Genomic DNA, 22,485 nt, shown 5'->3' on the forward strand with positions numbered 1-22,485 from the left:
TACAAACACATGAAATGAGGAATATGGGGGAAATATGGAAATCAGTTTTGGGAGATGGGTTTTCTTTTTAATTATAAGCTACACAAAGAATATGCATAAAGAATATAGTAAGACAACTTCAAATGGATTCAGAAAAAGGTTTTCAAGACTTTATAAAACAGCACAGGGAAAAAATAAGGGAAAAAATAGGAAATCTTTAATTTTTAGAGTTAGAGGCCTATTGTGTACAATTCCACATCCAAGCTGAGTAAATAATATGAATAATAGAAGCACTATAAAAATTGCTCCTGGAAACACCCATCTAAAATTCTGAAACTGTAAATGCTCATGCAGATATTCATCGATGATAAAATGTTTGTGACCAAAGATAAGGGCAGGTGTCTTCCAACCAGTGTTGAATACAGCCCAGAAACGAGTCTTTGGGAAATGCCACAGCCCCACTGCAAGCTCACACCCAACACGTTAAGATCTGGCTCTGCTGTGGGAACGCTGTCAACAGTTTAGCACATCTGGGCAGGAAAACATGAGTTGTGCTCAGTTTTAAGTCTGAGTGAACATGTTGGGTTGGTTTTCCTGTAAAGGCCCGTTTGCAATGGAATTGGCTCTGTGACCTCCTGAATAAATGAAAGCACGCAGAGAAAAATGGATCCCACCGTTATTTATTTCTTCCTAAAATAAGACAGGTAACATTCACTTTGGGCAAGTGACAGGGAACCAAAGAAGCCAATCGTGAAATCAAATGACATTTTCTTGCAAAATGAGAGTGCCACTGCTGGGGAGAATGTATCTCCCTTGCTGTCGGGGGCTAGAGGATCCACACTGAACTGTTGCTACTCACAGAACTGTTGGGGGTTGACTTAACGGTTAACAGAGTCTCAGTCATATTTCTAACAGGCAAAGTAAAGAGAAAGGAGCTGCCCTGACTGCTACTAACGTCCTCTTAGCACGGCTAATGCTCCCTGTGCGTCCTCTACGTGAGCTTCAGGTGGTTTCTTCAGAGTGGTCAAGGACCAGGGATTGAAGGTATGTTTCAACAACAGACACATCTTGCTCTTGCTGTTTGGAAATGGAGAATTAGGGAATTGTTATTCCATCTCTGCCCGTAGGAAGCCATCCCGAGGCACAAGGCATTACAGACACAGGACTTACAGTTTCCATGATAACTCTGTCCTGCGCCTTGCAGATTTCTTTCTTCACTTCACTTTCTTCACCACCAATAAAAGCTTTTCGATGTTTACTCAAGTCCTTGGCTTTCTGAAACAAACAAACAAACAAACAAACAAACAAACAAACAAACAAAACTCTGCTTGAGCACAAAGCCCTGGCTTGGCTTGACACCTCACCTCATTTAATTTTAAAAGAACCGACTTTGCATATCCAAAGGAGGCTTGTTATGAATTCAAAGTAAGAACAGTGGCTACTTCACACACATCTAAATAGCCACTCCAAACAAAGCTCCAGTGCCACATTTTAAGGTGGTGCCCTTGTGGGACAACAACAGCTAAGGCACTTATCTCGGAAAATGGGTGGAGGATCAGTTAAAAGGTCCCACGGAGCAGACATGGAAAACGAGGCACAGGCCCACGTTGGAGACCCCCAAGGTTTCCCCAGAGGAAGGAGCCATTCGCTATGTCCATGGAATGTGATTTTTCAGAGGAAGACACAGTGTACGATCCCATGACCCTTCAATCTAAGAAAAGCGCAAGCGGGGACTCAAACCCCTCTGATCTCTCAAAGAACACTGCAGTGGTGGACACAGAGGAGAAAGAACTGTGTCACCCTCTGTCCAGAAATTGCAAAATGCCTGTTCGGTCTCTGCCCTATTCTCAGGGCCCAGAGCAGCTTGGGAACAGATGACATGCACACTAGCTGAAAACAGGTATGGAAGGGGAGCTTGCTGGGCTCGCGGCTGAAAAGGACACAAATGGTGACTTCAAGCCGTAAAAACATAGGATTTCCTTAGGGAAGACAAGGCGCGGGGAGCTTTCTGGGCAAAGAGCAGAAGCAAAGCATGGACACGGAATAGGAGCCACTTCAGGGGAAGCTGGTGCACTGGGAGGAGGGAAGACAAAATGGACAGAGGGAAGCAGGCAGCCAGTGAAGCTGTCAAGAGGCTGGGGGGGGGGGAGCGGGTGTGTTGTGCAGAGGACACAGGAAGCAGAGAGAATTAAGAAGGAAGGCCACTGGGAAATCTGGAAGAGGGGAAGGCCATGTTAGAGAACAACAGTCCCTCAGAGCCAGAGCCAAGGACTAGGAAAGGAAGGAAGCCTGAGTGGAGAAGCAGAGGGAGATCAAGAGAGTGAGAGAGGCAGAAGAGCACAGGGCAGAAGGGCAGGGACCACCTGGGAAGCCAGAGAGGCCCAGTCACAAGGCTCCCTCTGTGGTGCTACTCACATTGAGCACTCACAGTTAGAAGCAAGCCTTTCCGGTCAGTTCTTCCAACCAGTTCCCAAGCAGTATTCAGCTGCACTAGAGCTGCATGTTCCCTTTCCTTAAGCTCTTCCTAAAGGACTGGATGTATGTAGATGGCCCCCAAGGTCTTGAAAATTCAGTTTTACTTTTCTGTGTGCATGGGTGTGTGCCAGAGGGTGTCCATGTATGTGTGCTTGGGTGTGGAGACCAGAGGTGATAAAAAAAAAAAACACTCAAAGTGATTTCCTTCACATGTACATGTTTGCACGCATATGTGTGTGCTCCCGTGTGCCTGCGCCTTCCTGAACCGCTCACCACATGACTTTTTGAGGCAGGGTCTCTCACTAAACCCGGGGTTTTCCAATTTGGCTGTACTGGTGGTCCCACAAGCCCCAGGGCTCCTTGTGTCTCTCTCTCTACCCTCACCACTCTGGGGTTATAGGCACCTGTTGCCGTGCCTGGAGGACACATGGCTGCTGGGGATATACACTAGGGTACTAACTGGGGTACTCATGCTTGCTCAGCAAAGACAGACCTAGCTTCTCGATAGCATCTTGAAAACATTTAATTTACCTTGGCACACTGAGCACTTGAGTTAAGGCATCAGAATCAGATATGAGGAGAGATTATTTCATAGCCTATTTAAATGAGAGCATCAAAAAGAATTCCCATTGAAGGGCTGCTTCAACTCCTGGGTATATAGAGGTCACTCAGGACCTAGAGCTTCAGCAAGGCTACCATTGCCAGCTCGCAGCTCTCAGTTCAAAGAGGGTTAATCCTCTGCCAGCTTTGTCATTCCCCACATCTCTTGGGGAGCTCTTGAAATACACGACCACCAATACTCAAGAACAATGCTGATGTCGGAAGACTGCAAAACACTCAACATGAAAGAAAATAAAACCTACCCTTGCCCATTGCTTGTTTGACCGACCTGTCCAATCCAAACGAGTCAAAGAAAACCAGAAGGATCCCCAGACTTGCCAATTTCCCTCGAAATGTCACGGGAGGTCAATAGTAGCTCATCACTGCGATGCAGTATGCTCCTTTCTAAGCAAATTTCCAGTCACCAGCTCCCATGCTAGAACACTGCCCCCAACACTGTCATCAGTTTCCCAGCTTAAACAAACCTTAGCATTTCTCCTATGTGTGGGGACAATAATCCAAAGAGAATGTGATCCCGGATTTCAAAACTAATTACTTCTCCCACAACCTGAGAAAGGGCCAACCTGTCTTCTGCTTTCATAGACACCTGGTGTGACATAAAATGGGTGTGTTCTGTTACAAGTGCAATCCACCAGACCTTCAAAACTGTGTCACATAAATCTTTAGCGTTTTCAATCCTGGTTTCATGATCCTCTAGAGCTTTCTGTAAAATCTTCATCTGCTGCTGAGCTATAAGCTGCAATAGAGGGAATCAATGACAAAATGTCAGTAAAACTGAACATCCAACCCTGCTGCTTACAGGAATTGCTTCCCGTGATGTTTTGTGTTCTGGCATTCATGAACAAGTTTGAAGACGTGCCCTTCACTGCCAAAAGCAACATAACACGGTCTGACCAGTCACAGAGTGAGATAGTCTGTCAAGCCTGTGCAAAAATTCTATGAAATAATTATTCATTTTGAAATTAACACAAGACCCACCTAATCTGTGGATTCTCACCTCACCAAAATTAAGTACAAAGCATTCCTTTGTGTTCATAAAGTATTTATTTTAATACAACGAGGACACAGAATAGCTTCCAAGGAAACCCTTCTTTTCAAAAAAAAAAAAAAAAAGTTTTGACCTAAGCCTTCCTCATCAACCAGTCATTCCCCAGCTTGTAACCTCCCATCAACTACATTATCAACCAAATAAGAAGGGCAGGGAAGACGAATAGCAAACATGCATCAGCTCCCACAGTCAAACGTTCCATAGCAACATGCCACAAAATGAAACCACCGACTACGCAAAGTCTAGAAAGGTAGGGATTCTTCACAGGTCTGCTTTCAGTCCTAGGAAACTGAGGCAGGGAGGTTAATTATTTTCCTGAGCTTTCACAATGAGCAAGTGTCAGGACTATGGTTGTATCCCAAGCAATGGGGTCCAGAGAACATGCTCCTCACCACCAGACTGGAATCTGTCTCCATCTCCCTCAGATTCTAGGTTCTGCTTCCCCACCTTTGGAAGTCGGCGCCTTTGGGAGTACAGCTCTGTCCTCCATCAGGATGAAATATTCCTCCAAGACCGCACTACTCGGTGTCCATACTGACCGTTCTCACTCTGCCTCCCTGATCACTGTGTCAGAAGGCCACCTGGGACCCTCCCCCCACCCCACCCCCACCCCACCCCGTCCCGCACTATTTGGCATCTGCACTGTGTGGATCACAAAGGGTCCCCTCCCTCTGAGCATACAAGCCCATACCTTCTCTTGCACTCTCCAGGCAGTGCCTGCTCAGCCTCCCCAGCCCCCCATGCTGGCTCCTAACCCATGACCACATCACCCCTCTACAGAAAAAGAAGCAAGCCAGAGAGGATGGCCAGTCTCTCCAGGCCACATTCACCACCCTCCTTGTCTCCGTATGCTCACGTCCTGTCCTGTCCCTTTCCCTCTCGACTTGATGCACTGAAGCCCTGACACTCACAGTAAGGTGTTCTTCTTGCTCCCTTGCTCTCCCCACCTCGTCCAGCCACTTGTGATACAGAGACTCAAACACCTGGGAGTGCATGGAGTGAAGCTCCTGCCTGTAAAACACAGTAACAATTGCTGAGCATTGTCACACTGCGTGTGGGTAAGGCAATGGCACACACACTCAACGTTTTGAAACCAGAGCGGGGAGCAAAAGAGAAAGGGGACATGAATGAAATTGGCTCTTGAGAGGCGGCAATGTGACTCTCGTCCCAGAAGAATGTTGTCCTAATTTGCTGCCAGTGACGCGCCATTTCACGTGTCTTCCTTCTCGAACACCTAGGACGCTCTGATGCATACATTTCCCAAGATTGCATTCCTGGCTTAAAACTAGACTCCTCTTCCCTTTCCCTTATGGAGTAACCTGGAGATTCTTCTGAGAGCCCAAGTCTGTGTTGTGAAGGCAACATACCCTTCATCCTCTGGGACTTAGATACACGGAGAGGGCACAGAACCTCCCCCCCCCCCACATGGGCACAACGATCTACCAAAAAGAGTGCTGATGGTACCTCCTAATAGGTATAGTTTTGTAGACCATAGAAGACTGGCCTTCCTTGCAGGAAGTTATCTGGTAAGGGGGAAGCTGGTCTCTTGCCAGTCTTGAAGCTAATACATCTCAGCTGCTTAAAGAGGGGGGAAGGGGGGGGTCCCACCAGCTATGAATAGGACTAGCTCATAGATAAAATGCAGTGCTATGTAGGTCCCATTAGCGACTCCACTCTGTGCAGGATCACAATGGCAGGCAGGAGTGACTTTGGAAGGAAGAGTCAAAGCCTGTACAGGTCTCCTTGACAAGAGGGTCACAACTTTACCTTGACTTCTGTTGGGTTTTGAAAACACTCTGGAGGTTTTCATTCAGGCTGCTGAAAGAGGCATTTATATCCTTTTCAAACTGCTTCCTCTTTGCCAGAAGGTACCGATTAACGTCACCTAGTCGAGAAAGGAAATGCTATCACTTTAAGTCAAATACCCAGAGGAAGAGGCGCACTTTCATCCCTGACACATCACCTACACGGTAATAGGAGTATCTAAAGATCTGGTGTCCATTTTGCTCTTCGTTATATTTTTATTTTTTAATTTGAGACCGGGTCTTGTGTAGCCCAGGCTGGTCTCAAACTTGAGAGGCAAGTGAGGGCGACTTCCAGTTCCTGATTCTCCTGCCTTCACTTCCTAGTGCTAGGAATACAGGTGTGGGGGCATCGAGCTTTGACGAGTGACCGCCCCTGACAAACCATTTTCTGGACACCTCAAAAACCCAAGCAGTTCATCTGTACCAGAGAGAGCAATGCTGTCAGACATCCTTGCTTGTACGAACTGACTCAATACACTGGCTAAGAACTGACGGTGTCTCTCCAGTAATGCTGTTTTAGGGCCACCTATACAAGTGAATAAAAGCTGTCTCAGCCTGAGGGGCGTGTGATACACTGACTTGGTTACTGTGGATGACGGAAAACAAGCTAGTGTGGCATGCATGATGTTTGCATGCTATCACCCTTTTCTTCCCTGTCCACAGTGTGGCTGCCTTCAGCGTTCCCTGACAGGCTCATAAACGTGTATGGCCTAAAGGCTGTTTTCCATGCCCTCCTTTGGCAGGGGTTCCTGGAGGAGAGCAACTTCGGAAAGCCAGGAAAAAAAAAATGACTTAATTCAGAAGGTGAAAAACAGCTGTTGAAATGCGACATGCCACTCGTGCAGTAAAGGTAAAAGGCAGAGATTTATCTGCTTGCCCATCATCCCTAGTAACACTCTCCAGCAATGCAGGAAGCAGGAAACTCTCCCCGAGGCCTCAGTGACAGCTACAACACACCCCTGCTCAGAGAGGCTAGTTAAAAGTTAAACTAAAGGTGCCGCCTGAAGGATAAATGGTAATTTATTGTCTCCCCCACCCCACCCCACCCCACCCCCCAAAAATCCTCTGGGCGACAGAAGTGTAACAGAGTCCTGTTGGCTGGTGACCACGTTCTCACCACATCTTAAGTTGTAGGGTCAGAAAGAGGGCTCTGGGACTAGCAACATCTGCTCAAACACACCTTTGAAATCCGGTATCCTCTTCTGAACAGGCTCCCTATGGAAAATGCACACAAGGATCCTTAATTGAGGACAAACATGCCAAGTTTGCTTCGAAGGAAAGGTGAGGCGCTCGGTTTTGAAGAGACTAGCGCTTACGTGAGGCAAAGTTGGATTTTCCTGTTTGGGGCCATTACTTTTATTCCTTTATTCGCGTTTTCACAGTGAACCAATGAGTTCACTGCAGAATACATAGGGGCACATGGGTAAGGGTTACTTACTGGAGCATGGGTGACTCAAAGTCAGCTGTATCCCCAAGGACCCCAACCTCTGGCTGGGTGTTGGATGACACATGAAAACTGCATCCCTGGCGTCCGTTCCCTGCCCAACTGCAGGCAGCTCCACGGAAGTGTCTCCTCTCCTCAAGCGGTGACTTCGTGTTATGTTGTGGCAGCGTAGGGGATTTTATACTAAAGGTTTACTGGAATCCATTCACGGTACAGCTGCAAGGCGCTTCATAAAGGTGTACTCACCCATCTGTCGTGCACTCCAGCTATATTCACTCTCATCCTTCCTCAGTACCCTCCTGCTAGGCTTCCTCTATCACTCAGCCAGTGTCTCTTCAACTTTCATGCCATGTGACCATATTCAACCTCCAGAGTCTGCCTCTACTCCTCAAACCTTCCCCTCTATTGGGCATTGCCTGCCTCTTCCCAGCCTCTCTTCTGAATTTGGCTTCTATTATTTTATGGACCTATTTATAATTTAGGATCATCAAATGAGAGAAAACAGGTGACTGTGGTCTCTGTGGTGCTGGCTTATTTCACTTAACACCAAACTCCCCGTTTGGATCCATTTTCCAGCAAAGGGCAGAAATTTCTTTGTATGCCTGCATGTAACCACACTGAAACTACCTCCTGGGACAGGCCAAAGTTCCTTTAAGACATCACCTGGCCGCTTGCACGTCTGGTCCTGAGGAACAGCTGCCCATCTCACTGGTATCAACTGCTGGATTGTTTGCTGCATTGAGAAGAAAGGAAAAAAAAAAACCTTTGCAAATGAAGTGTGCTGTTCTCATCATCACACATGGGAAACAGCTTCACTCTAGGGTTGGTTGAGCCCATGGCCAACAACAGTTTTAAAGTAGTCTTCCAGGAACTCATGCCCCCCACCCCAACACACACACACACACACACACACACACACACACACACACACACACACACACACACGTGAAATTCAGCTCGGCCAGAGTCTGGGGACAGCAGCTACATGTATTTGTACAAGCTTTTCAAGGAAATCCACTGTGACCCATGGGCTCTGTCAGAGGCACGTTGGCCAGGACAATGGCTCTCCTCTGTGAGCCTTGTACCTCCGCCACAGGGTGAGAACGTCAGGTGGGGACAGAAACCCAGAACACGCTTGAGAATCAGCTCTCAGCACCCGAATCTCCCATCTCCACCCCACCCACCCAATCCCATGCAATGACCTGGTTAGTACCACGCCAGCCCTGTGCTCCACCTGCCAAGGAGTAGTAGAATGTCCTCTCCGTTAGGCCCAGCCCTGTATGCCCCTTATCAGTTGTTACCAGGGGTGATTGCATCTGGGTTCTGGAAGTCATCTGATGGGAGATTCTGATCAACCCTTGGGCGCTTGGCACGTCTCTCCATGTCTTTCTGTTCCTTGGTTGACATGGCTGGGACCTTGCCGGGCTGGGCAGAACTCCTGAAATGTTGGTGTGCACAGACAGTAAAGACACCAAGAAGAAATTTCATGACGGCAATGGAAACAGGTACCGGGACTCCACAGGCTGTGGCCATGTGTCCTGGCACTTGCTGTGCTGGAGCAAAGAGGAGGCAGGAGGATGACACTGATATCCCACCACATCCAATCACTTTCTGTTCCATTTTTCTGGCTGAATGCAGAGCTCCCCACAGGCCTGTAGCCCTCAGTCTCAGCCCTTTCTGCTGATTTCTTGTCACCCACCAAGAGGATCCTATTATGAGAACACCTCCCCCCCCCCAGAAACCTCTTTCTCTTTTCAGGAAAGTAACACCTAGCTACTGCCTACCTCCACAAGCAAGCATGCTTACTGATTGGCTGGAACAGCACCTATACGTGAGAAAGGCCCAGCAAGTGGGCCCAGATGGCATACATATATGAGGGGTGTGTGTGTGTGTGTGTGTGTGTGTGTGTCTGTGTATGTGTCTGTGTGTGTGTCCGTGTCTGTGTCTGTGTCTGTGTGTGTGTCCGTGTCTGTGTCTGTGTCTGTGTCTGTGTGTGTGTAATCTGACTAGGACTGCAGGAGTATAAGGCAGACCAATCACATGAGCAAGTGCAGGAATGGTGGAGACAGTTACATGCAACGAGAGCAAGATACAATATCATAAACATATGAAAATGCACAAAAACATGGTTATAATGAAATATATCATTTTATAAACTAAAATAATTAATTAAAAACAGAAGTAAAGAGCAATACAAGGAAAAATTTCCCTATGGAACTGTGGACCAAACATACTGCTTTCTATATTTCTTCCTTCCTCTATGCCTCCCTTTCTCCAATCTTATTCATTTATATTGAATTACAAGCTTCCTTCTGTTCGGTGAGCTAAAATTGAAAAAAAAATGTGTGTTGCAAGTCCAAAGCACTTAAGAGGGGGTATGTCTTGTTCCTGAGATCTAAGGGCTCCCATGTTCCAAATAAATATATAGCCACAAGCTGGAGCTTCCATCAGCCTGGGAACGAAGATGAATGTGTTGGACAGAGGTTTGTGTTGATCAGGGATGAACATAATTAAAGGCAAAACTAATAATTCATGCTGTGGGATGTTCTGTATGTCCTGTGGGAGCCCTTCTTGGGTTCTTTGTGGCGTTACCCAGCAGGTCCGCATAGAGGATGATTAGGACCATGGGCCTGAGTGCAGGTGTCTGAGATGGTCTGCACTTGGCTGTGCTGGGGGATGGTCTGTATGTCAAGTTGTTCTGATTGATCAATAAATAAAACCTGATCGGCTGTGGCTAGGCAGGAAGGATAGGCGGGACTAACAGAGAGGAGAAATAAAAGGACAGGAAGGCAGAAGGACTGACTGCAGCCGCCGCCATGACCAGCATCATGTGAAGATGCTGGTAAGCCACCAGCCACGTGGCAAGGTATAGATTTATGGAAATGGATTAATTTAAGCTATAAGAACAGTTAGCAAGAAGCCTGCCACGGCCATACAGTTTGTAAGCAATATAAGTCTCTGTGTTTATTTGGTTGGGTCTGAGTGGCTGTGGGACTGCGGGTGACAAAGATTTGTCCTGACTGTGGGCAAGGTGGAAAACTCTAGCTACAAATTCATGTGACAATAAAGTTCTGAGATGAAAGACTATTCCCATACCCTGAAACACGGGCATCAGTTCTCATAAGCTTGTGGGTTTTGTTTTCACCATACCTTTGAGTGTCTCTAGATTAGTCTCTAGGTAAGTGTGGTTAATTAAAGCCATAATAGAAATTTGATTTTAGTTTAGGATTAATTTGTTTCTTTTCCTTTGAGAGGCATGGCATGTGGTGCTCAAAACTCCAGTCTCTGACAATAGATGGCCTGGGATTCTGTTCTAATATCTCTACTTGTTACTCTCTGGGACTTCTTAACATTCTTTGTAAGATGAGAACGGTGCTGGAATATTGTAACTTGAAAACTCAAAGGACATGAAGGAAAATGTCCTCATGGGACCCATAGTCATTCTCATTCTGCTCCCTCCTCCACAAACCATCAGTGTTTTCTTGTAGAATGTTTGAGATGTGTTACATTTGTTTGTGCTGTGGAACATTTGTTTAATGATACAAAGATGTGTTTCATTCATTTATGTTACATTTGTTTAACTCTGTGAAGCTGTGTTACCTTGCCTGTCTAAAACACCTCATGGTCTAATAAAGAACTGAATGACCAATAGTGATGCAAGAGAGAGGAGAGGCAGGGCAGGCAGGCAGGCAGGCAGGCAGAGAGAATAAAAAGAATGAGAAATCTCAGAGGGAAAAAAAGGAGCAGCAAGAACAAGAAGAGGAGGATGCTAGGGTCAGCCACCCATCTACACAGCAATCCACAGAATAAGAGTGAAAGTAAGATATACAGAAGTAAGAAAAGGAAAAAAGCCCAGAGGCAAATGGTAAAGAGGATAATTCCAGTTAGAAAAGCTGGCAAGAAACAAGCCAAGCTAAGGCTGGGCGTTTATAAGTAAGAATAATTTTCCATGTGTGATTTATTTGGGAGCTAGGTGGCAGGCCCCCCAAAAGAGTAAAAAAAACAACAAACAACATTTTGGCATTCCAACGTGGGGCTAGGGTAAAAGAAAACCCAAAAACATTTTGGTGCCCAGCATGGGGCTCAAATATCTCTAGGGCCTGAGAAAGCTGAAAAGAAAAAGAAAAAGGACACAGCTCCTTAAAGAAGAGCTGTTGTTCAGCCACCAGTGGCTAAATAAAATGGTAAGTAAAAACCACTTGTGGCAGCACAGGCACAGGCTTCCGCAGCTAGGGAGGTTGAATGCAGTTTTCAGTAACAAACCTCTGATCAGGCTGTAAGATTTAGGCCTGGCTATCAGGAACCTAGAAGCAGGCAGAGCCAGCCAAGAGAGCCATGTGGAAGATTCAGTTGTAGCTTAGCAGTTTAAAGTTTGCTTGTGTGGTCAAAAAAGGTCAAAAAAGATATGCAGTAAAAGAGGTCCAGATGGAAAACAAAAAACAAAAAAACCTCTAAACAGGTTCAAGTGTGTTTTACAATGTGCATAGGCATAAGAAAGAAAAGAAAAGGGGTATAGTCCAGGAAAAAATATAGTTAAAAATAAAGTCTTTAGAGCCAGGCGGTGGTGGCACATGCCTTTAATCCTAGCACTTGGGAGGCAGAGCAGGCAGATCTCTGTGAGTTCGAGGCCAGCCTGGTCTACAAAGCGAGTTCCAGGAAAGGCGCAAAGCTACACAGAGAAACCCTGTCTCGAAAAACCAAAAACCAAAACAAACAAACAAAAAAGTCTTTAAAGAGAGAAGTAAAATAATGAAAAAGAATAAGCTACCACATAGAGATGGGAAATACACAGGGAGTCTGGATCCTGTATGTTATTGTGTTGATTTTGAATTTTCTGATTGTTGAGAAGCAAACAGCAGCTGCTGAGAGACATGGGATTGAAAGGACTGCTGAAATAATTCAGCCTAGATATTTTAAGAATGCCTTAACTTTAAAATGGAACTCAAAAAATATATTTGTTAAATGGAAATCAAAAATTCTTTGGAGTTTTGTTCCCATAGGAGACAAGAGGCTGTGGATTCCTTCAAGAATGGTATTGATCAGGTTTGATCAAGACAGACCTCCTTAACATTGACAGGCGATATCTATCAACAAAGGTTATAGCTAGTCTTTCCAGGACTTGGCCATTATCTCAAAATTTTCTCAGGTATCCCTAAAGATGCTTCTCCCACAGACAATCAGGAAGCAGTTCAGAGAACATATCACCCACATTCCCAAGAGCTGGCTTGTGGGAGGCTTTTGGTTATTTGGTGGGCTATGGATGTTTGTTATCATTTAGGTTAACATAGGAATGATAAGAAAGAAGAATAGATTACTGAATCTACTTTAAATAATAGGGTCAATTATTGAATCTACTATAAACTAAAATAAAAACTGTTTATTTCAAATATTTTGTATTTGTAAGGACTTTTGTATACTGATACAAATTTAAGGTAATTTTTGTTGCAACACACTGTATATATGTTTCTATTCTTGCTTAAAGGATTTTTGTGTAGTGATGTAAGTTTAAGGTTACTTTTGTTACAACATATGTATTTATGTTTCTACTCTTGTTTAAGGTATTATAGCTATGCAGTTCATTTAAAAATGTAAGGTAATGCCGGGCGGTGGTGGCGCACGCCTTTAATCCCAGCACTCGGGAGGCAGAGCCAGGCGGATCGCTGTGAGTTTGAGGCCAGCCTGGGCTACCAAGTGAGCTCCAGGAAAGGCGCAAAGCTACACAGAGAAACCCTGTCTCGAAAAACCAAAAAAAAAAAAAAAAAAAAATGTAAGGTAAAGTTCTAGCTTTGGAAAGCTATTATTATGAACTATTTAGGATAATCAAAAAACACAGGTCAGTAGTTAGTCATCTATAACAATCAAAATTGTAGATGTGTTAGGTATATTTTCAAGATCATATATAGATATATTTTAGATAGACAAATAGTTTTCAAACACTTTAAAGACCTATAGAATATGACAGTTAAAATGTTTTGTTAACTTAGGGCTTTTCATGACAATGAGACGCATCTGCTCCTGGCAGCACCAATTTACTTCAGAGATGATAGGCACTGAAGAAACTCCTTATGAAGTTTGCTTTCACTGTGCCAAAGTTAACCACTGGACAACGAAACTGTTCTTGCCTTTGACTGATGACAATGTGCTGTGCAGACTGGACATGCAGGATCCACAGGAAAGTGACCGCTGAGCTTTGCCAAAACAAGGCAAGACAGTCCTTCAAGATTCCTGCTTCACAGAAGAGTCTGCCAGATATTCTGCAGGACACAGAGAAAAGTGACTGATGAACTTTGCCAATACAAGGCAGGACAGACCTTCAAATTTCCTGCTTCACTATCAAGTCTGCCAGATATTCTGGGCCTGTAGGCTGAATATGGATGTCCCAAAGTTGCAGAGGCACTTTGGGTGACTGTCTAGGCAGCCAAATGTCTCTGTTGTTAGGTAATATTACATCCTTCTGGGTCTTTGATGGAGCTGAAGACTAGATAGTTATAGTTGCAGTTTTCCTTAGTTATGATAGAAAGCAGATTAGGTGTAAAACTCTGGATTCACTAAGATAGGATAGATAACGTATTATGTTCTCTTAATATGCTAACTACAAATGGACAGAATATTGTAATTGTAACTCTTACTTGATAACTGTTTTTGTTGTGTACAGTTTTACTACGTTAAAGTTAAAACTTTTTATTTAGACAAAAAGGGGGGAGTGATGTAGAATATTATTTTAAGGTGTGTTATATTTGTTCATGCTGTGGAACATTTGTTTAATGATGCAAAGATGTGTTGCATTCATTTATGTTGCATTTGTTTAACTCTGTGAAGCTGTGTTACTCTGCCTGTCTGAAACAACTGATGGTCTAATAAGGAGCTGAACAACCAATAGCAAGGAAAGAGAAAGGATAGGTGGGACTGGCAAGCAGAGAGAATAAATAGAAGGAGAAATCTTGGAGGGAAAAAAAAGGGCAGCAAGAGAAGGAGAGGAAAACACCAGGGACCAGCCACCCAGCCACACAGCCAGCCATGGAGTAAGAGTGAAAGTAAGAGATACGGAAGTAAGAAAAGGAAAAAGCCCAGAGGCAAAAGGTAGATGGGATAATTTAAAGTAAAAAAAAAAAATGCTGGCAAGAAACAAGCTAAGCTAAGGTCGGGCATTTATAATTAACAGTAAGCCTCCATGTGATTTATTTGGGAGCTGGGTGGTGGGCACCCCAAAAGAGTAAAAAACAACTAATAACATTTTGGTGTTTCAACATGGGGCTAGACTAAAAGAAAACTCAACAACAGAGTTTGAATGTCCTTTCATCACACTCTGCCATCCTTCCTCCTCCTGTCCTGTAGCTATCCAGAAAGCTGTAGAAATCCCAGGAAGAACTTCACTTTTCCTGTAACCTGCGGCTAGTGGATGATTCTACCCACTTCTCCAAGGCCAGGAAGATAGTTCTCTCCTCCTATTTACCTGCTTTTATTTCCATCTCCCCTGCTTGTCCCCTTTCTATCCACAGTTCTAGGGTTTTGTCCCATCATCCTATTTGCCTCATTCTATACGTTCCCTAAATTATCTCATCTTGTTCTCACTATGACCTCTACCTTGGTTTAAAAGTCTCCACTTGCATGTCTACTTTTCTCTCTATCATTGGACCCCAGTTTTTAAGTCCACTGGAAATTATGTGGACTTAAATTATCCGCATTCTTCAGTGTAGCAAAAGGCAAACACCACCTCTGTCACTATTTTTGACATCTCTTTCTAAAAGTAAATATCACACTGAGCATGCCAACAGTCTTATCATTTCAACTGTAATCTCATCCAGTATCTTAGTAATGAGCATCTACTGTGACATCACACTCTATCTAAGACAGCCCCATATATCTAGCTGCATTTAATACCTCTGAACCTGGAAAAACAAATAACCCTGCTCCATGTACTAGGTGTTTTGTGAACAAGAAGGACAATATATAGCTAAGTACTTAGTACAATGGTGAGTAGCATCCTCAGGTTCAAACCAAACTAGTTCCAAGATATTTGTGGAAAGCACATTGCTGTGGGATGTTCTGTATGTCCTGTGGGAGCCCGTTCTGGGGTTCCTCGTGGCTTTACCCAGCAGGTCCGCATAGAGGATGATCAGGACCACGGGCCTGAGTGCAGGTGTCTGAGATGGTCTGCACTTGGCTGTACTGGGGGATGGTCTGTATGTCAAGTTGCTCTGATTGGTCAATAAATAAAACCTGATTGGCCGTGGCTAGGCAGGAAGTATAGGCGGGACTAACAGAGAGGAGAAATAAAAGAACAGAAAGGCAGGAGTCACTGCCTGCAGCAGCTGCCAGGACAAGGAAGATGTAAAGTACCTGTAAGCCACGAGCTACGTGACAAGGTATAGATTTATGGTAATGGGTTAATTTAAGATATAAGAACAGTTAGCAAGAAGCCTGCCACGGCCATACAGTTTGAAAGCAATATAAGTCTCCATGTTTACTTGGTTGGGTCTGAGCGGCCGTGGGACTGGTGGGTAACAAAGATTTGTCCTGACTGTGGGCAAGGCAGAAAAACTCTAGCTACAGCACATCTAAACTGAAGAGGTGCATGTGCTTTTCATGTTCTTATTCTCCAAATAATACAGTGCCACAACTGTGGTGGTATTGTGTTCCCCCAAATTATTGTGTGACTCTAATAAACTTATCTGGGGTCAGAAAACAGAACAGCCACTAGATACAGAGGCTAGAAAATGGTGGCAATCACACCTTTAATCCTAGCCTTCTGAAGGCATGGATCTCTGAGTTCAAGGCCACATTGGAAACATCCAGGCATGGTGACTCACGCCTTTAATCCCAGAAAGTGAGCCTTTAATCCCAGGGAGTGATGGCAGAAAGCAGAAAGATATTAAGACATGAAGACCAGAAACTAGAAGCTTTTAGCTGGTCAAGCTTTCAGGCTGTGAGTAGCAGTTCAGCTGAGATCCATTTGGATGAGGACTCAGAGGCTTCCAGTCTGAGGAAACAGGATCAGCTGAGGAATTGGCAAGGTGAGGAAGCTGTGGCTGGTTCTGCTTCTCTGATCTTCCAGCATTCACCCCAATACCTGGTTCTGGGTTTGATTTTATTAATAAGACCTTTTAAGGTTCATGCTACACACAACTGCATTGCATTGGGATGGTTTTAAATATACTGGAGGATGTGCACAGGTTCTATGTGAACACTATATTATTTTATATAAGGGACTTAGGTGTGTGTGTATTATGGAATCCAAAGAACCTGAGGAGCTACTACACTCTGAATAATGGGATGGTAGAAGTGGAAAATGCACAATGTGAGAGATCAGTAAATCAGAGAAAACTTCACAGAAGTCATAAGTGTTGTGGGAAACTTGATCATACTATGAACCCTGAGATTGCATTAATTAAATAAAATCAACCATGGGTCAAGAGGTGGATCCAGAAAATAGTTGAAGAAAGTAGGCATAGAGAGTAAGAGGGAGTTAGAAAAACAGAGAAACTTTTTTTTTTTTTTGGTTTGGGATGGTGGAAGAGAAAGGTTCTCTTTTCTGGAATGTTGGCTTAGGAGGAAGGTCAGCTGGTTACACCTTGGCCTCTCTGAGATAACATGTTTTTACCCCAGCATCCTTCCTCCAGAGTCTTTATTGGTAAAATCATAAGCTTGAGATTTAGTTTAAAAATAACACATAAGTATTTAATCTGTCTGGCCACAATGTACAAAGGAAGGTATCAGTAAAAGTGTGTGTGTTTGTGTGTGTAAACTAATTGCTTGTGAACTTTTGTGAAGGAACTGTATGTATGCATGTGTGAGATAATACATGGAAGTAAGTAGAGTATGCACATATGCATTGTTTGAGCACGTGTGTGTTAGTGCATGAATGGGTATACATACACGTGAATGAATATGAGTGCACATGTATATGTGTAAAAGTGCATGAGAGAGTACACAGTGTGTGAGATGTGTATATGAGAGTGGATTCATGTATGGGACAGGTTTGTATGGCAGGAATTTTATGTCAAACATATATGCATGTGAGCATGTGTGTTTGAAAGAGAGACTATATATAAATATAAGCTAATGTGTACATAAGTATGTGATAAATGATAGGCAGATGTTTGTGCATATATGCAGAAGTAGTTGTGAGTTCCCCAAAGCGGGGAGTTTGGAGTGTGTCAGGAGAACAATTTCAGGCAAACATATGTAACTTCGGGCTCTTTTTTTTTTTTTTTTTTTTTTTTCTTTCTTTCTTTCTTTCTTTCTTTCTTTCTTTCTTTCTTTCTTTCTTTCTTTCTTTCTTTCTTTCTTTCTTTCCTTCCTTCCTTCCTTCCTTCCTTCCTTCCTTCCTTCTCTCTCTCTCTCTCTCTCTCTCTCTCTCTCTCTCTCTCTCTTCTTCCTTTTTTCTTTTTGATACATGGTTTCTCTTTGTAGCCCTGACTGTCCTGCCTCTACCTCCTGGTTGCTGGGATTAAAGGCATGTGCCACCACCTCCCAGCTATGAGCTACCTTCTATTGGTGTTGTTGAACAACTTATCTTTCTCTGCCACCACTAGCTTCATGCCAGTATCATGGGTCTCATTGTATATTCCCACTGCCACATGTCAAGCCTTGCTCATTTTTCACTACCAAACAATGATCTGATCAACTGGATCGCTGTAGTCAGAAGTTTTCCTGTGTCCTGGCCAGCCAGGACACAGAGGCTTATATTAATTATAACTGTTTGGCCTATTGCTCAGGCTCATTACTGACAAGCTCTTACACTTAAATTAACCCATAATCCTTATCTATGTTTAGCCATGTGACTTGGTACCTTTTCTCAGTTCTGCCTTATCATCTTGTATCCTCTGTGTCTGGCTGGCAACTCGCAGTCTCCTCTCTCTGGTACCCAACATGGGGCTAGAGTTTCCACCTAAAACCTGACAAATCTTAAGAAAAAAATCTTAAAATGGAGCTAAAAACAGCTTCCTAGTTGTGTCTCTCAGGCAAGCCATGAGCAAGTTTGCATGGCAAGTTTGTATGGCGAGTTTGCAGCAGCACCTGGGCTTGACCTACAGCATGGCGGGTTCCTGCTGAGGTAGGTACACAGAGGTGTCTCCAAGCCACACAATATGCTGTGTTGTGGATTTACCTTTTGCTAGTACAAAAAAAAGGGGGAGGTTGTTCTGGGCTACACGCTGCTTTAATGGAGGCATAGACCCACGGCTTCTGAGAGTTGATGGTACACATGGCCCAGAGCTAGAGGTAAATTACCTCTGCCATGTTGAAAAGCTGAAATGGGTGGAGTCAGCAGCCAAAGCTGCTGCTCTTTGTACTAGCCAGGCAGTTGAGCAGTTTAAAGTCTCTCCTGGTCAGAGAAGGATTATAGATTCACAATAAGGCAGATTCAGATGGAATAAGACTTTAAACAGATTACAATGTGTGTGAAAATGTATGTAGACTTGGAAGAGAGAAGAAAAGGAATATAGACAGTTATATAAAGAAATAGAAAGTTTTAAAAAATAAAGTCTTTAAAGAGAAAGTAAAAGTAATATAAAAATAAGCCACGTAAAGATGGAAATCACACAGAGTCTGGATTATATTGTCTTTGGGATTTTTAACTGCAGAAAGACATTTGATTGTAAAGGATGCTCAGTTAAACCAATATGTATATTTTAAAGGTATCTTGACTTCAAAATTTGGATCTAAGGTTATGTTGCTTTGGAAAGGAGGCTCTGCTTTTGTTTCCACAGGAAACAAGAGGCTATGGATTTGTTCCTAGTTAATATGGATCAGATTTGATCAAGCCAGATCTCCTGAACCTTAACAGATGGTACCTATCAACAAAGGTTATAGCCGGTCTTCCCAGAACTTGACCATTATCTCGAATTTTCTCAGGATCCCCATAAGACTACCAGCACCACCTATCAGCAGGAAGTATCCTAGAACACTATGCCCACATTCTCAAAGAATGGATTATAGATATTTGTCTTTGTTTAGAGACTGGTTACAAATTGTTATTCGTCATAGTCAATATCTTTCTGAAGAAAAAGGGGGATAGGATATAGATATGATAGGATGAAAGGATAGATCATTGAATCTACTTCTAAAGAGCAATAACTTGTGTAAAATGTTTTACATTGCTATAGATTTTAGTTTACAGATACAAATTTAAAGTTAATTTTGTTATACTGTATGTATACTTCCACTCTTGTTTAGAATATTTTGCTTGTGCAACTCATTTGAAACTATAGTGTATAGTTGAGAAATACAGATTAATAATTAGTCATCTATGATAATCAAACTTATAGTCATGTTAGCTAAGTTTTCTAGGTATACATAGACATAGTTCAATTAGGTAGGCAATCTTCAAACACTTCAAAGACCTACAGAATATGGCATTTAAAATGTTTTAAGAATTTTGACTTTCTGGACATTGAGACATGTCTGCTCCTGGCAGCACCAATCTACTTCAGAGAAGATAATGGGCATTGAAGAAACTCATTATGGAGTTGGCTTTCTTTGTGGCAAAATTAGCCACTGGGCAAAAAAAGTGCCCTTGTGTCGACTGGTGACAATATGTTGTATAAACTGGATGTGCAAGACCCATAGGGAGATGGCCACTGAAATTTGCAAAATGAGATGGTCCTTCAGGTTCCTGCTTTGCAGAGGAGACTGCCAAACATTCTACAGGACACAGGAAAAAGTGACTGAGAGACTAGACCTATGGGCTAAAGATGGATGCCCCAATGTTGCAGAGGAACTTTGGATGACTGTCCAGGCAGGCAGCTATCTCTGTCATTTCCAGAATTTTAGAAGTTGCTCACAATGCATTTCCTATTTAATTAGGTAAATATTATATCCTTCTGAGGTCTTTGATGTAGTTGAAGACTAGATAGTTATAAATTTCCTTGGTTAAGATAAAAGATAAATTAGATATGAAACTTTAGACTCACAAATATAGGATAGATAGAATATTTTCTTTAATTTTACCAAATACAAATAGACTAGATTGTGTAACTAATTCTTGCTTGATAACTGTTCTATTATATGTAATTTTACTATGTTAAAGTTAAAACCGTCCTTTTTTGATTAGACAGAAAAGGGGAAGTGCTGTGGAATGTCATTCTGTGTGCTGTGAATGTGTGTTGCTCTGATTGGTTGATAAATAAAATGCTGATTGGCCAGTAGCCAGGCAGGAAGTATAGGTGGGATAAGCAGAAGAGGAGAATTCTGGGAAGAGGAAGGGCAGAGTCAGGGGTCGCCAGCCAGACACAGAGGAAGCAAGATGACAAGGCAGAACTGAGAAAAGGTACCAAGCCACGTGGCTAAACATAGATCAGAATTATGGGTTAATTTAAGTGTAAGAGCTAGTCAGTAATAAGCCTCAGCTGATGACTGAGCAGTTATAATTAATATAAGCCTCTGTGTGTTTACTTGGGGGACATGAGTGGGAGAGATTTGTCCTGACCACTGGCTGGCTGGGACACAGGAAAACTTCCACCTACAGATCCTTGCTTCTCCTGTTTCTTTTGTCTGCCAGGCTTCTAAGGAACTTGCCTTCTAATCTTTGGGGAACATTTTGTAAAACATGAAGCAGATGATGCAGTAGTATCAAGTTGCCATAAATGTTCTCGAATGCTTCTTCTATATTTCTGGCCTTGTAACTGACAATTAGTAGACTGTAGACAACCAGACTGAACTTAGCAAAGGTTGTCTGCTCAGTTACAACAAAGAAGAAAATGGAACATGAAGGGACCACATCGCTAAAAACATTGCGAGTGTGGGATTTTAACTGCTCACTAGCTAATAGGGCACAGACAGTGTCTCTCTTTTAGAAAGACAGAACATCTGGGAGGTGGAGATGCTCAGTCACAGCATTTATTTTTTTAAAGATTCATTCTGTCTTTGTTTTCTTTAGAACTGTGCACTTCATTGAAAAATTCAAAGTAAGTTTAGAGGAAGCTGAGCAAAGATTGATCAGGGAGTACCCTGTACTATCTTTGCAAAGTTCTAGAAATCCATTGTTTGAAAAAAAAACTTTTTTGAGGAAAATTTTTGCTACTAAAAGTGAATACATATATGCAATTAGTACAATGGTATTTTTCTAAATTTCATCAACCGCCATGCTTAATGCTATGTATAAAAATTCTTTCACTGTGTATCCTGTAGTTTTTTGGGGGTTTTGGTTTTTTGTTTTTTTACTCTTTGGGGGCCTGCCACCCAGCTAGCAAATAAATACACAGACACTTGTTCTTACTTACAAATGCCCGGCCTTAGCTTGGCTTGTTTCTAGCTAGCTTTTCTAACTTAAATTATCCTGTTTCTCTTCTTCTACATTTTGCCTTGGACTTTTTATCTTTTTTACTCTATATAACTTTCTTTCTTTCTTTTTTCTTTCTTTCTTTCTTTCTTTCTTTCTTTCTTTCTTTCTTTCTTTCTTTCTTTCTTTCTTTCTTATGCCATGGCTGGCTGAGTGGCTAGGTGGCTAGTCCCTGGCATCCTCCTCTCCTCTTTTTCTCACTCCTTGCTCCTAGCTCTTCTCTTCTAGATTTCTCCTTCTATTTATTCTCTCTGCCAGACAGCCCTGCCTATCCTCTCCCCTGCCTAGCTATTGGCCACTCAGCTCTTTATTAGACCATTGGGTGTTTTAGGCAGGCAAAATAGAATTAAACACAGCTTCACAGAGTTAAACAAATGCAACATAAAGGAATGAAACACATCTTTGCATCGTTAAACAAATGTTCCACAGCATAAATGAATATTAACACATCTTAAACTAATATTCCACAACAGTATCCTGCTCATGCAATAGGTCAGTGGTGTGTGTGTGTATGTGTGTGTGTGTGTGTGTGTGTGTGTGTGTGTGTTAATTATACTGTTCTCACTGAAAAAATGGCTGAAGAGAAGTCACACATGCAGTCATTTGTCAATACTCACCATAGTTTGCCTGGGACAGAAATGGTTTCTTCTGGTTGTCCTTGAGTCCCATCTGACTTTGCCTTTTAGACTCTCCCAAGTGTCCTGCTTGGGGCAATATGCAGTCTGGTTACAACTAGGAGAACTGTGTTATAGAAGGTAACCAGCACATGTTTGGAAAAACAGAAAAACTCCCTCATAAAAGGGATGCAAATAAGGTAGGCTTGGGAAAAGTT

At 43.0% G+C, this 22,485-nt stretch overlaps 1 protein-coding gene and 1 long non-coding RNA gene across 3 annotated transcripts in view; both read right to left on the minus strand.

Moving 5' to 3' along the window:
• Positions 1-649: 649 nt before the first annotated feature.
• LOC143271012 (X-linked lymphocyte-regulated protein 5C-like) lies at positions 650-8,992 on the minus strand. 2 transcript variants are annotated; one of them, XM_076562709.1, is made up of 8 exons: positions 8,674-8,992; positions 8,036-8,105; positions 7,109-7,143; positions 5,891-6,008; positions 5,035-5,134; positions 3,713-3,811; positions 1,150-1,254; positions 650-1,056 (listed from the first exon to the last, which is right to left on the minus strand). In XM_076562709.1, exons 1-8 carry the CDS (start codon positions 8,990-8,992, stop codon positions 982-984), a joined length of 921 nt encoding a protein of 306 aa, XP_076418824.1. In that variant the 3' UTR covers positions 650-981. The 2 variants fall into 2 exon arrangements, with proteins under 2 accessions (XP_076418824.1, XP_076418825.1); XM_076562710.1 differs by lacking the exon at positions 3,713-3,811 and having other exon boundaries at positions 658-1,056.
• A 3,984-nt stretch (positions 8,993-12,976) lies between these two features.
• The window catches only part of LOC143271013 (uncharacterized), a 28,623-nt gene continuing 19,114 nt past the window's right edge, over positions 12,977-22,485 (minus strand). Inside the window, exons 3-4 of the long non-coding RNA XR_013048263.1 lie at positions 22,271-22,394; positions 12,977-13,626 (exon numbers count right to left, since the gene is read on the minus strand). This is a non-coding gene — a long non-coding RNA (uncharacterized LOC143271013). The remainder of the gene's footprint in view (positions 13,627-22,270; positions 22,395-22,485) is intronic.

The sequence above is a fragment of the Peromyscus maniculatus genome, chromosome X (genome assembly GCF_049852395.1).
Source record: "Peromyscus maniculatus bairdii isolate BWxNUB_F1_BW_parent chromosome X, HU_Pman_BW_mat_3.1, whole genome shotgun sequence".
Taxonomy (NCBI): Eukaryota; Metazoa; Chordata; class Mammalia; order Rodentia; family Cricetidae; genus Peromyscus; species Peromyscus maniculatus.

Excerpts from the sequence above, each read along its gene's own strand:
- LOC143271012 (XM_076562709.1), bottom strand. The coding sequence starts at position 8,992 with ATGGAACAGAAAGTGATTGGATGTGGTGGGATATCAGTGTCATCCTCC. Across the intron at positions 5,135-5,890 it reads AAAACCCAACAGAAGTCAAG|GCAGGAGCTTCACTCCATGC; the intron begins GTAAAGTTGTGA and ends TGTGTTTTACAG. Across the intron at positions 1,057-1,149 it reads ACAGAGTTATCATGGAAACT|CAAGAGCAAGATGTGTCTGT; the intron begins GTAAGTCCTGTG and ends ATTTCCAAACAG.